This window comes from Salmo salar, chromosome 09, assembly GCF_965601325.2.
Source record: "Salmo salar chromosome 09, fSalSal1, whole genome shotgun sequence".
Classification (NCBI taxonomy): domain Eukaryota; kingdom Metazoa; phylum Chordata; class Actinopteri; order Salmoniformes; family Salmonidae; genus Salmo; species Salmo salar.
In genome coordinates this window covers 159,943,564-159,957,688 of record NC_138299.1, presented here as the reverse complement: position 1 = coordinate 159,957,688, position 14,125 = coordinate 159,943,564, and the positions used below count along the sequence as shown (strand labels likewise).

At 49.2% G+C, this 14,125-nt stretch overlaps 2 protein-coding genes across 3 annotated transcripts in view; one reads left to right on the top strand and one right to left on the bottom strand.

The window, feature by feature from the left end:
• The window catches only part of LOC106613336 (cyclin-dependent kinase-like 1), a 28,855-nt gene extending 23,849 nt beyond the window's left edge, over positions 1-5,006 (bottom strand). The window contains exon 1 of the mRNA XM_045724882.2: positions 34-5,006. Coding sequence (XP_045580838.1) covers positions 34-201 — 168 coding nt within the window. The 5' untranslated portion in view covers positions 202-5,006. The remainder of the gene's footprint in view (positions 1-33) is intronic.
• A 6,917-nt stretch (positions 5,007-11,923) lies between these two features.
• Positions 11,924-14,125, top strand: part of tgfb1a (transforming growth factor, beta 1a) — a 43,226-nt gene continuing 41,024 nt past the window's right edge. For both annotated transcript variants that reach the window (XM_014215446.3, XM_014215445.3), the window contains exon 1: positions 11,924-13,936. In XM_014215446.3, the coding sequence (XP_014070921.1) occupies positions 13,594-13,936 (343 nt within the window). In that variant the 5' untranslated portion in view covers positions 11,924-13,593. The remainder of the gene's footprint in view (positions 13,937-14,125) is intronic.

Genomic DNA, 14,125 nt, shown 5'->3' with positions numbered 1-14,125 from the left:
GTGTTATAAGAGCCTGGTGTTTATCTCTCCTACCTTCAGCATGCGTATCTCCCTCAGAGCTATCTTCCTGATGACTGGGTCATCCTCTGATTCAACAAACTTCTTGATGGCGACTATCTGTCCGGATTCTCTGTGTCTGCATTTAAACACCACGCCGTACGAACCCTCGCCAATCTTGGCCAGCTTTTCGTACTTCTCCATCAGGCAGTGTGAGGAATGTTGACCTGTCACACACAAAAACACTTACAACATTCACACACATCCCCCCCCCCCTTTGTCTTTGATGATTTGTTGTCATCATACTATACAGCTGGAGTCTAATAGGAAGGCTCTTTTGAATTGATATTCTGAATACGTAGCCTTCAGATCTGTCCTGTTCAACTGAGGCCCTACACAGGAGGGACTACACTACTTTTCAGCTGTTATTTCGGAGAAATGTACATCCCACTCACTACAATCACTATATGTACTTACTGTTGTCTGTGTTGACTCAGAGCGCTCTCATCAAGTGGAAGTGCCAATTATATGTACATCCACGCGAATACGATAGCACCCCATGAAGTCTTTAGCCGCAGGTATATTAAGTATTTCCGCTAATACCGCTTTCAACTTAATTTCCAATTATAGGCTGACTTCGATTGACGTCGTTATTATTAACGCGCTGTTCTCTCCGGTAGACCGATTCATTTCAACAGAGTGGTTCTCGTTTCCACTTCGTTGGGATTAACTCTGGGCGCTTTGCGAACATCGGTTCCTTGGTTACCGGGTAACCAACCTGTCATTCCCGTTTCGATAAAAAAATCTCTAATATCCTGTTCTTGGTCTGTAGCATCCGTTCTGTAATCATATTATGTTGTCGATGTTCTATTTTACAAATGTACAAATACACAGCCTACACCTATTGACGTCGGCGACTCCAGTCTCAGTGCACCTGTTCGCTCCCATGGAAACGCGTCTGAGAGGTGATAAGGTGACTACCATAGTTACAGTCCCTGGTCAATTCAAGATACAGTAAAATATCTACTTAACCTGTCCATTAGTTACACATGGTGCTGCCTTTAAACATATATGTTGGGGCTTGGTTGCTTTACGTCAAATGGGATAATGTCCAATATTGATGTGAAATAATGCATAATTTAAATTTGTTCATTGTAAGCTATATTGCAATATCTACAATAGGCCTAGCCTCCATCATCATACCATGCAAGTTACATTCCCTGCAATAGCATATAAAATACATCATGAACTGGGAATAACTACAATCTACACTGAACGAAAATATAAAACGCAACATTGTAAAGTGTTGGTCCCATGTTTCATGAGCTGAAATAAAATATCCCAGAAATGTTCCATACACAGAAAAAGCTTATTTCTCTCAAATGTTGTGCACTAATTTGTTTACATCCCCTTTAGTGAGCAGTTCTCATTTGCCAAGATAATCCACCCACCTGACAGTATCAAGAAGCTGATTAAACAGCATGATCAATACACAGGTGCACCTTGTGCTGGGGACAATAAAAGGCCACTCTAAAATGTGCAGTTTTGTCACACAACACAATGCCACAGATGTCTCAAGTTTTGAGGGAGCGTGCAATTGGCAGAAATGTCCACCAGAGCTGTTGCCAGATAATTGAATGTTCATATCTCTACCATAAGCCACCTCCAACGTCGTTTTAGAGAATTTGGCAGTACGTCCAACTGGCCTCACAACCGCAGACCACATTTAACCACGCCAGCCAAGACCTCCACATCCGGCTTCTTCACCTGAGGGATCGTCTGATACCAGCCAACCAGACAGCTGATGAAACTGAGGAGTATTTCTGTCGATAATAAAGCCCTTTTGTGGGGAAAAACTCTGATTTATAGACTAGCTGTCCTGACACTGCAGTGAGAAGGCGATTTATAGACTAGCTGTCCTGACGCTGCAGTGAGAAGGTGATTTATAGACTAGCTGTCCTGACGCTGCAGTGAGAAGGTGATTTATAGACTAGCTGTCCCAACGCTGCAGTGAGAAGGTGATTTATAGACTAGCTGTCCCGACGCTGCAGTGAGAAGGTGATTTATAGACTAGCTGTCCCGACACTGCAGTGAGAAGGTGATTTATAGACTAGCTGTCCTGACGCTGCAGTGAGAAGGTGATTTATAGACTAGCTGTCCTGACACTCAGCTGAGAAGGTGATTTATAGACTAGCTGTCCCGACGCTGCAGTGAGAAGCTGATTTATAGACTAGCTGTCCTGACGCTGCAGTGAGAAGGTGATTTATAGACTAGCTGTCCCGACACTGCAGTGAGAAGGTGATTTATAGACTAGCTGTCCCGACGCTGCAGTGAGAAGGTGATTTACAGACTAGCTGTCCCGACGCTGCAGTGAGAAGGTGATTTATAGACTAGATGTCCCGACGCTGCAGTGAGAAGGTGATTTATAGACTAGCTGTCCCGACGCTGCAGTGAGAAGGTGATTTATAGACTAGCTGTCCCGACGCTGCAGTGAGAAGGTGATTTATAGACTAGCTGTCCCGACGCTGCAGTGAGAAGGTGATTTATAGACTAGCTGTCCCGACGCTGCAGTGAGAAGGTGATTTATAGACTAGCTGTCCCGACGCTGCAGTGAGAAGGTGATTTATAGACTAGCTGTCCCGACGCTGCAGTGAGAAGGTGATTTATAGACTAGCTGTCCCGACGCTGCAGTGAGAAGGTGATTTATAGACTAGCTGTCCCGACACTGCAGTGAGAAGGTGATTTATAGACTAGCTGTCCCGACGCTGCAGTGAGAAGGTGATTTATAGACTAGCTGTCCCGACACTGCAGTGAGAAGGTGATTTATAGACTAGCTGTCCCGACGCTGCAGTGAGAAGGTGATTTATAGACTAGCTGTCCCGACGCTGCAGTGAGAAGGTGATTTGTAGACTAGCTGTCCCGACGCTGCAGTGAGAAGGTGATTTATAGACTAGCTGTCCCGACACTCAGCTGGGAGTCTGTGTGTCTGAGACCGGATGGTGACTGATCCAACCTGCCGTTAGCTGGAGATGTTGTGAAGGTTCTGGCATCATGGTTCAGGGTTTTTGCTGACCACATCTCCCTGGCCTATCACAGAACAACATGTGTTACTTGATGATACTGGCCCTGGTGGAAGAGGAAGTTGGGAAAGAGATTAATGAGAAAAATGACACTTCTGTACCACAGAGCTGAAACAGGACTGGTACTGGGACTCCGTTAGTCAATTTGTTGAACGTTTTGTCATGGTTCGGTAAGAAACATGACACCAAGGGTGTTATCTGTGAGTGTAGGTTGACTGGGAAGGGGTATGGGGTGACGACGGCGGGGGGGGGGGGCGAGGAGTCAGTGAGGCGGAGAAATAAGAAATCCGCTTGTGTGAAAACCACTAAAGGAAAGAAGTTGAGTTGCCAAAGAAGGATGTTTTGGGATTCAAAACTGTGGTTGAAATGGAGGTGGTTTGGATTTGGTGGAACCATATTCATGTGACAAGTAACCTTTAACCTTAGACGTGTTATCTCCCTTACTAAGTGCCTAGGCTTCAGCTCAGTGGGCTAACACAGTCTGTTGGTGCGCAGGAGACCTGTGGTCAAACCGAGCCGGTCAGCTTGTGTTATCATCAAATAAAGACAAGGCAAGTAAACACAAATGATGCAGCCTTGGGCCAATTGGTCAAAAAAAAAATGTTTAACTAGGCAAGTCAATTAAGAACAAATTCTTATTTCCAATGACGCCTACACCGGCCATACCTGGACGACGCTGTGCCAATTGTGCACCCCCCCCCCCATCGGACTCGCAATCACGGCCTGTTGTTATACAGCCTGGAATCGAACCAGGGTGTCTGTAGTGATGTCTTTAGCACTGACATGCAGTGTGCCTTGAGACCGCCGTGCCACTCGCGAGCCCTAAGATTTCCAAGTGTGCTCAACATTGGCTCAGTGCTGTCTGAGATATCACATGGGACTACTAAATGTAGAAACAAACGTACGGACGGAGACAGATCCACAGGCCGTTCCTCCGATTTCGTCTTGGGGGAAAGTAATTCAGTAATAAGACAGTAATAATATTATGAATTATATATTATTATTATTATAATTAATATTAATATTCACTTATTCAGTTGTCCTTCCGGAATCCTCCAGCGACATCATTAGTATTCAGTACCTGTCTTGACCATCAGGTGGCGATGTGAGACCATGAATATAACCAACCGGTAACTACTTTAGTGTTGGACGATATGCCTACTGATATTCTACTGTCTTTTATCATTGCACCTTTTCCACCAAGGTGATCAATGTGGCAGTTAAGTTTATGTGGAGGTGTATGAGAATGTTCACAGAGCTGCTGTCTCTCTCTGTCTCTCTGTTACACTGTCTCTGTCTCTCTGTTACACTGTCTCTGTCTCTCTGTTACACTGTCTCTGTCTCTCTGTTACACTGTCTCTCTCTGTCTCTCTCTGTCTCTCTGTTACACTGTCTCTCCCTGTCTCTCTGTTACACTGCCTCTCTCTGTTACACTGTGTCTCTCTCTCTGTCTCTCTATCACTGTCTCTCTATCACTGTCTGTCTGTCTGTCTGTCTGTCTGTCTGTCTGTCTGTCTGTCTGTCTGTCTGTCTGTCTGTCTGTCTGTCTGTCTGTCTGTCTGTCTGTCTGTCTGTCTGTCTGTCTGTCTGTCTGTCTGTCTGTCTGTCTGTCTGTCTGTCTGTCTGTCTGTCTGTCTGTCTGTCTGTTGTCTGAAGGGTTGGGTCCTCCTCTAGATTAGTGAAGGAGTGGAGGGTTGGGTCCTCCTCTAGGTTAGTGAAGGAGTGGAGGGTTGGGTCCTCCTCTAGATTAGTGAAGGAGTGGAGGGTTGGGTCCTCCTCTAGATTAGTGAAGGAGTGGAGGGTTGGGTCCTCCTCTAGGTTAGTGAAGGAGTGGAAGGTTGGGTCCTCCTCTAGGTTAGTGAAGGAGTGGAGGGTTGGGTCCTCCTCTAGATTAGTGAAGGAGTGGAGGGTTGGGTCCTCCTCTAGATTAGTGAAGGTTGGGTCCTCCTCTAGATTAGTGAAGGAGTGGAGGGTTGGGTCCTCCTCTAGGTTAGTGAAGGAGTGGAGGGTTGGGTCCTCCTCTAGATTAGTGAAGGAGTGGAGGGTTGGGTCCTCCTCTAGATTAGTGAAGGAGTGGAGGGTTGGGTCCTCCTCTAGATTAGTGAAGGAGTGAAGGGTTGGGTCCTCCTCTAGATTAGTGAAGGAGTGGAGGGTTGGGTCCTCCTCTAGATTAGTGAAGGAGTGGAGGGTTGGGTCCTCCTCTAGGTTAGTGAAGGAGTGGAGGGTTGGGTCCTCCTCTAGATTAGTGAAGGAGTGAAGGGTTGGGTCCTCCTCTAGATTAGTGAAGGAGTGGAGGGTTGGGTCCTCCTCTAGGTTAGTGAAGGAGTGGAGGGTTGGGTCCTCCTCTAGGTTAGTGAAGGAGTGAAGGGTTAGGTCCTCCTCTAGATTAGTGAAGGAGTGAAGGGTTGTGTCCTCCTCTAGATTAGTGAAGGAGGGGAGGGTTGGGTCCTTCTCTAGATTAGTGAAGGAGTGGAGGGTTGGGTCCTCCTCTAGATTAGTGAATGGGTGGAGGGTTGGGTCCTCCTCTAGATTAGTGAAGGAGTGGAGGGTTGGGTCCTCCTCTAGATTAGTGAAGGAGTGAAGGGTTGGGTCCTCCTCTAGGTTAGTGAAGGAGTGGAGGGTTGGGTCCTCCTCTAGGTTAGTGAAGGTGTGGAGGGTTGGGTCCTCCTCTAGATTAGTGAAGGAGTGGAGGGTTAGGTCCACCTCTAGATTAGTGAAGGAGTGGAGGGTTGGGTCCTCCTCTAGATTAGTGAAGGAGTGGAGGGTTGGGTCCTCCTCTAGATTAGTGAAGGGTTGGGTCCTCCTCTAGGTTAGTGAAGGAGTGGAGGGTTGGGTCCTCCTCTAGGTTAGTGAAGGAATGGAGGGTTGGGTCCTCCTCTAGGTTAGTGAAGGAGTGGAGGGTTGGGTCCTCCTCTAGATTAGTGAAGGGTTGGGTCCTCCTCTAGGTTAGTGAAGGAGTGGAGGGTTGGGTCCTCCTCTAGGTTAGTGAAGGAATGGAGGGTTGGGTCCTCCTCTAGGTTAGTGAAGGAGTGGAGGGTTGAGTCCTCCTCTAGGTTAGTGAAGGAGTGAAGGGTTAGGTCCTCCTCTAGGTTAGTGAAGGAGTGGAGGGTTGGGTCCTCCTCTAGATTAGTGAAGGAGTGGAGGGTTGGGTCCTCCTCTAGATTAGTGAAGGGTTGGGTCCTCCTCTAGATTAGTGAAGGAGTGAAGGGTTGGGTCCTACTCTAGATTAGTGAAGGAGTGAAGGGTTGGGTCCTCCTCTAGATTAGTGAAGGAGTGGAGGGTTGGGTCCTCCTCTAGGTTAGTGAAGGAGTGGAGGGTTGGGTCCTCCTCTAGGTTAGTGAAGGAGTGGAGGGTTGGGTCCTCCTCTAGGTTAGTGAAGGAGTGGAGGGTTGGGTCCTCCTCTAGGTTAGTGAAGGTGTGGAGGGTTCGGTCCTCCTCTAGGTTAGTGAAGGAGTGGAGGGTTGGGTCCTCCTCTAGATTAGTGAAGGAGTGAAGGGTTGGGTCCTCCTCTAGGTTAGTGAAGGAGTGGAGGGTTGGGTCCTCCTCTAGGTTAGTGAAGGTGTGGAGGGTTGGGTCCTCCTCTAGATTAGTGAAGGAGTGGAGGGTTGGGTCCTCCTCTAGATTAGTGAAGGAGGGGAGGGTTAGGTCCTCCTCTAGATTAGTGGAGGAGTGGAGGGTTGGGTCCTCCTCTAGATTAGTGAAGGAGTGGAGGGTTGGGTCCTCCTCTAGATTAGTGAAGGGTTGGGTCCTCCTCTAGGTTAGTGAAGGAGTGGAGGGTTGGGTCCTCCTCTAGGTTAGTGAAGGAGTGGAGGGTTGGGTCCTCCTCTAGGTTAGTGAAGGAGTGAAGGGTTAGGTCCTCCTCTAGGTTAGTGAAGGAGTGGAGGGTTGGGTCCTCCTCTAGATTAGTGAAGGAGTGGAGGGTTGGGTCCTCCTCTAGATTAGTGAAGGACTGGAGGGTTGGGTCCTCCTCTAGGTTAGTGAAGGTTGGGTCCTCCTCTAGATTAGTGAAGGAGTGGAGGGTGGGGTCCTCATCTAGGTTAGTGAAGGAGTGAAGGGTTGGGTCCTCCTCTAGATTAGTGAAGGAGTGAAGGGTTGGGTCCTCCTCTAGATTAGTGAAGGAGTGAAGGGTTGGGTCCTCCTCTAGATTAGTGAAGGAGTGGAGGGTTGGGTCCTCCTCTAGATTAGTGAAGGAGTGAAGGGTTGGGTCCTCCTCTAGATTAGTGAAGGAGTGAAGGGTTGGGTCCTCCTCTAGATTAGTGAAGGAGTGGAGGGTTGGGTCCTCCTCTAGGTTAGTGAAGGAGTGGAGGGTTGGGTCCTCCTCTAGGTTAGTGAAGGAGTGGAGGGTTGGGTCCTCCTCTAGGTTAGTGAAGGAGTGGAGGGTTGGGTCCTCCTCTAGGTTAGTGAAGGGTTGGGTCCTCCTCTAGGTTAGTTAAGGAGTGGAGGGTTGGGTCCTCCTCTAGATTAGTGAATGGGTGGAGGGTTGGGTCCTCCTCTAGATTAGTGAAGGAGTGGAGGGTTGGGTCCTCCTCTAGATTAGTGAAGGAGTGAAGGGTTGGGTCCTCCTCTAGGTTAGTGAAGGAGTGGAGGGTTGGGTCCTCCTCTAGGTTAGTGAAGGTGTGGAGGGTTGGGTCCTCCTCTAGATTAGTGAAGGAGTGGAGGGTTGGGTCCTCCTCTAGATTAGTGAAGGAGTGGAGGGTTGGGTCCTCCTCTAGATTAGTGAAGGAGTGGAGGGTTGGGTCCTCCTCTAGATTAGTGAAGGAGTGGAGGGTTGGGTCCTCCTCTAGATTAGTGAAGGGTTGGGTCCTCCTCTAGGTTAGTGAAGGAATGGAGGGTTGGGTCCTCCTCTAGGTTAGTGAAGGAGTGGAGGGTTGGGTCCTCCTCTAGGTTAGTGAAGGAGTGGAGGGTTGGGTCCTCCTCTAGGTTAGTGAAGGAGTGAAGAGTTAGGTCCTCCTCTAGATTAGTGAAGGAGTGGAGGGTTGGGTCCTCCTCTCGGTTAGTGAAGCAGTGAAGGGTTGGGTCCTCCTCTAGATTAGTGAAGGGTTGGGTCCTCCTCTAGGTTAGTGAAGGAGTGAAGGGTTGGGTCCTCCTCTAGGTTAGTGAAGGGTTTGGTCCTCCTCTAGATTACTGAAGGGTTGGGTCCTCCTCTAGGTTAGTGAAGGAGTGAAGGGTTGGGTCCTCCTCTAGATTAGTGAAGGAGTGGAGGGTTGGGTCCTCCTCTAGATTAGTGAAGGGTTGGGTCCTCCTCTAGGTTAGTGAAGGAGTGAAGGGTTGGGTCCTCCTCTAGATTAGTGAAGGAGTGGAGGGTTGGGTCCTCCTCTAGATTAGTGAAGGGTTGGGTCCTCCTCTAGATTAGTGAAGGAGTGGAGGGTTGGGTCCTCCTCTAGGTTAGTGAAGGAGTGGAGGGTTGGGTCCTCCTCTAGGTTAGTGAAGGAGAGGAGGGTTGGGTCCTCCTCTAGGTTAGTGAAGGAGTGGAGGGTTGGGTCCTCCTCTAGGTTAGTGAAGGAGTGGAAGGTTGGGTCCTCCTCTAGATTAGTGAAGGAGTGGAGGGTTGGGTCCTCCTCTAGATTAGTGAAGGAGTGAAGGGTTGGGTCCTCCTCTAGGTTAGTGAAGGGTTGGGTCCTCCTCTAGATTAGTGAAGGGTTGGGTCCTCCTCTAGGTTAGTGAAGGAGTGGAGGGTTGGGTCCTCCTCTAGGTTAGTGAAGGAGTGAAGGGTTGGGTCCTCCTCTAGGTTAGTGAAGGAGTGGAAGGTTGGGTCCTCCTCTAGATTAGTGAAGGAGTGGAGGGTTGGGTCCTCCTCTAGGTTAGTGAAGGAGTAGAGGGTTGGGTCCTCCTCTAGATTAGTGAAGGAGTGGAGGGTTGGGTCCTCCTCTAGGTTAGTGAAGGAGTGGATGGTTGGGTCCTCCTCTAGGTTAGTGAAGGAGTGAAGGGTTGGGTCCTCCTCTAGGTTAGTGGAGGGTTGGGTCCTCCTCTAGGTTAGTGAAGGGTTGGGTCCTCCTCTAGGTTAGTGAAGGGTTGGGTCCTCCTCTAGGTTAGTGAAGGAGTGGAGGGTTGGGTCCTCCTCTAGGTTAGTGAATGAGTGAAGGTTGGGTCCTCCTCTAGGTTAGTGAAGGAGTAGAGGGTTGGGTCCTCCTCTAGGTTAGTGAAGGAGTGGAGGGTTGGGTCCTCCTCTAGGTTAGTGAAGGAGTGAAGGGTTGGGTCCTCCTCTAGATTAGTGAAGGAGTGAAGGGTTGGGTCCTCCTCTAGATTAGTGAAGGAGTGGAGGTTTGGGTCCTCCTCTAGATTAGTGAAGGAGTGGAGGGTTGGGTCCTCCTCTAGATTAGTGAAGGAGTGGAGGGTTGGGTCCTCCTCTAGGCTAGTGAAGGAGTGGAGTGTTGGGTCCTCCTCTAGGTTAGTGAAGGAGTGGAGGGTTGGGTCCTCCTCTAGGTTAGTGAAGGAGTGGAGGGTTGGGTCCTCCTCTAGGCTAGTGAAGGAGTGGAGGGTTGGGTCCTCCTCTAGATTAGTGAAGGAGTGGAGGGTTGGGTCCTCCTCTAGGTTAGTGAAGGAGTGGAGGGTTGGGTCCTCCTCTAGGTTAGTGAAGGAGTGGAGGGTTGGGTCCTCCTCTAGATTAGTGAAGGAGTGGAGGGTTGGGTCCTCCTCTAGATTAGTGAAGGAGTGAAGGGTTGGGTCCTCCTCTAGGTTAGTGAAGGAGGGGAGGGTTGGGTCCTCCTCTAGGTTAGTGAAGGAGTGGAGGGTTGGGTCCTCCTCTAGGTTAGTGAAGGAGTGGAGGGTTGGGTCCTCCTCTAGATTAGTGAAGGAGTGGAGGGTTGGGTCCTCCTCTAGGTTAGTGAAGGAGGGGAGGGTTGGGTCCTCCTCTAGGTTAGTGAAGGAGTGGAGGGTTGGGTCCTCCTCTAGGTTAGTGAAGGACTGGAGGGTTGGGTCCTCCTCTAGGCTAGTGAAGGAGTGGAGGGTTGGGTCGGCTGGTAGTAGCATGTATTTATAATACTGAATTGAACTAACATTTGAGATGTAAAACATCAGGTTTTATCAAAATGTAACGTAAGTAGTAGTTATAATGAGGATACATGCAGTGAATTCACTCCTTCTCTGTCTGTCTCTTTTTTGTTTGTCTGTCTGTCTGTCTGTCTGTCTGTCTGTCTGTCTGTCTGTCTGTCTGTCTGTCTGTCTGTCTGTCTGTCTGTCTGTCTGTCTGTCTGTCTGTCTGGAGCAGCTCTCTCTCTCTGTCTGTCTGTCTGTCTGTCTGGAGCAGCTCTCTCTCTCTCTCTGTCTGTCTGTCTGTCTGTCTGTCTGTCTGTCTGTCTGTCTGTCTGTCTGTCTGTCTGTCTGTCTGTCTGTCTGTCTGTCTGTCTGTCTGTCTGTCTGTCTGTCTGTCTGTCTGGAGCAGCTCTCTCTCTCTGTCTGTCTGTCTGTCTGTCTGTCTGTCTTGTCTGTCTGTCTGTCTGTCTGTCTGTCTGTCTGTCTGTCTGTCTGTCTGTCTGTCTGTCTGTCTGGAGCAGCTCTCTCTCTCTGTCTGTCTGTCTGTCTGTCTGTCTGTCTGTCTGTCTGTCTGTCTGTCTGTCTGTCTGTCTGTCTGTCTGTCTGTCTGTCTGTCTGTCTGTCTGTCTGTCTGCGCGCGCGGAGCAGCTCTCTCTCTCTGTCTGTCTGTCTGTCTGTCTGTCTGTCTGTCTGTCTGTCTGTCTGTCTGTCTGTCTGTCTGTCTGTCTGTCTGTCTGTCTGGAGCAGCTCTGGAGCTGCTCTGTCTGTCTGTCTGTCTGTCTGTCTGTCTGTCTGTCTGTCTGTCTGTCTGTCTGTCTGTCTGGGTGGAGCAGCTCTCTCTGTCTGTCTGTCTGTCTGTCTGTCTGTCTGTCTGTCTGTCTGTCTGTCTGTCTGTCTGTCTGTCTGTCTGTCTGTCTGTCTGTCTGTCAGTCAGTTTGTTGGTCTGAGTGGAGCAGCTTTCTCTCCCTGTCTGTTTGTTGGTCTGAGTGGAGCAGCTCTCTCTCTCTCTCTGTATGCCTGGCAGCCTGTCATCTCCACTGGCGCTAGGTGAATACAGGTGGTCAGCTGGCCAGACACTGGTACCATGCAAACCTTGTTGACTTGTCCATCAGCACTAGTACTTTGCCAGACAGTTAAGAGACTGTGTGTTAGAGAGAGTGGGGGGGGGGGGGGGGGGGGGGAGTTAAAGAGAGAGAGAGAGGGAACAGGTATAGAGATAGAGAGAGAGAGAGGGAGAGAGAGGGAGAGAGAGATATACTCTTAGAAAAAAAAGGTCCTATCTAGAACTTAAAGGGTTCTTTGGCTGTTCCCGTAGGAAAAATCATTTTGAGTTCCATGTAGAACCCATTACACAGAGGGTTCTACATAAAACCCAAAATACATAAAAACCAAAAAGGGTTCTACCTGGAACCAAAAAGGGTTCAACCTGGAACCAAAAAGGGTTCTACCTGGAACCAAAAAGGGTTCAACCTGGAACCAAAAAGGGTTCTACCGGGAACCAAAAAGGGTTCTACCTGGAACCAAAAAGGGTTCAACCTGGAACCAAAAAGGGTTCAACCTGGAACCAAAAAGGGTTCTACCTGGAACCAAAAAGGGTTCAACCTGGAACCAAAAAGGGTTCTACCTGGAACCAAAAAGGGTTCTACCCCAAAACCCCAAAAAAGTTATCCTATGTGGACAGACGAAAAAGTATTTCGGGAACCCTTTATTCAAAGAGTGTACAAAGACAGAGGTAGGGAGAGATATACAGGCAACAGCAGTCTCTTTAACAGCAGATGTTTTACACAGCAGCCGTTAACCTCATTTCCTGGGCGGAGAAATACGCTCTATTAGAGAAGTAACAGAAACCAGAAAAAAATACGAGAGAGAGAGAGAGAGAGAGAGAGAGACAGAGACAAAGAGGGAGGGAGAGAGAGAGAGAGAGAGAGAGAGAACAGGGAGTCTTAGAGGTTAGTGGAACACAAATAATTTTGTCATCAGCGAGCTCTGACTTGCAGAGAGACAGAGAGGGTGCTGGTGAAAAGAGAGGGAGGAAGAGAGAGAGAGAGAGAGAGAGAGAGAGAGAGAGAGAGGGAATAGGGGGAGAGTTAAATAGAGGGAGGGTGTAAAACCCGTGCTCTGACAGAGGACAAGAAAGAAAGAGAAACATTTTCACTCCTAGTGAGAAGCAGTAGAGAGGACATAGAGAGAGAGCATAAAGAGAGAGAGAGAGAGAGAGTGTGAGCATAAAGAGAGAGAGAGGACGTAAAGAACAGGAGAGATAAACGGACAGAGCAGTGAAGGGAGTGGACGAAAAAAGACACTGCAATCCGATCACTGTGGCGGTGTGAGATGGTCTGGAACTTGTCTCCATCTAACCAGGCTCGGGCTCGTACCATCACTCACCTTCCCAACGACGCACGCGCTGGTCTGGTCTGTTCATTTCTTACCTTCCTTTCATTATTAACAGAGAGATCCATCCTGGTTTATGTTGTCGAGTCATTTTCTATAGTCAACTAGTGGGGTATTGTGAACATCTCAACTTGTCTTTCTGCTAAGTTTATAGAATCGCTGTCCTTGTTGAAACAGGTAGTCTGTTCAGTTCAGCCTCGGTCCCTGTTTCTCTTTGTTAGAGGAACACAGAGCAGGCACAGCAGTATGTGTTGTGTAGAGTTACTAGCTACAGGACAGGGTTTGGCTGTTTGAACAGACTCAAGTGACAAGTCAGTTGTCCTCTGTAACTCTCTGAGAGCTTGTAAAGATAAAGCCCAGCCAGCTCTATGTGCTCTAAAGGAAGTCTGCATGTATTATCCTAGTGTGAGACAAGATTGAAGTTATACTGAGGTGGAATCAGATAGTCTCGCTGTTTTCGCTCCTCTCTGGGGTGGCCGGGTCGTTACCAGTTGTTTTGGGTCGTTGTCGGAGTGTGGTGACCGTCTCTAGAGTCTAGGAAGTGCTGTTCTGTGCTGTGAGGGTTCTTTCTGTTTGACAACTCTCTCTCTGACCTAGCCGTTGTTTCAGCGTCGTAGACATCACTCTCCTTTCTACCTGACTAAAAAAAAACGAACCCTACTCGAGGCTGAGTCACGGGCTGTCTGTCTGTATGACTGTCTGTCTGTCTGGGGGTTCTCCCTTTCTGACTCAGAGGAGACTCAGGTGATTTTCTCACCAGTGACAGCAATAACAGCAGTCACCGCAGCAGTGTGGGGCATTAGGCTAAGGGACTCTCTTCGTCACCACAGACCTTTAATTGTTCTGGTGTGTAAACACCTTGCGTCAGTCACACTTACACTCTGACTGATTCACTGTTCCCTGAGGGGGAGAGAGAGAGAGAGAGAGAGAGAGAGAGAGAGAGAGAGAGAGAGAGAGAGAGAGAGAGAGAGAGACAGAGACAGAGACAGAGAGAGACAGAGACAGAGACAGAGAGAGAGAGAGACAGAGACAGAGACAGAGACAGAGACAGAGACAGAGAGAGAGAGACAGAGACAGAGAGACAGAGAGAGAGAGAGAGAGAGAAAAAAAGAGCGCTGAAGAAGAAAGGTGTTGAGAAGCAGACAGACGAACCATGAGACTGGTGTGTTTAACCATTACGTGCCTGGCGGCGCTGTGCTTGGCGGGCAGTGTGAACAGCATGTCCACCTGTAAGACTCTAGACCTGGAGCTGGTTAAGAAGAAACGCATCGAGGCGATCAGGGGACAGATCCTCTCCAAGCTGAGGATGGCCAAGGAGCCAGAGGAGGGGCAGACAGGAGTGGAGAAGGACATCCCTGTGGCGTTGCTCTCTCTCTACAACAGCACCGTGGAGCTCAGCGAGGAGCAGAAACTTCAGCCGCAGCCCACCACACACACACTAGAGGAAGAGGAGGAGTACTTCGCCAAGGAGGTCCACAAGTTCACCATGAAGCAGGGTGAGTAGAGAGAATGATGCACACTGTCACATACACACACACACACACACACACACACACACACACACACACACACACACACACACACACACACACACCACACACACACACACGCACACTGTCACGCACGCACACACACTCTCACGCACACACACACACACACACAGACTTGAGACTGACCTCAGATCT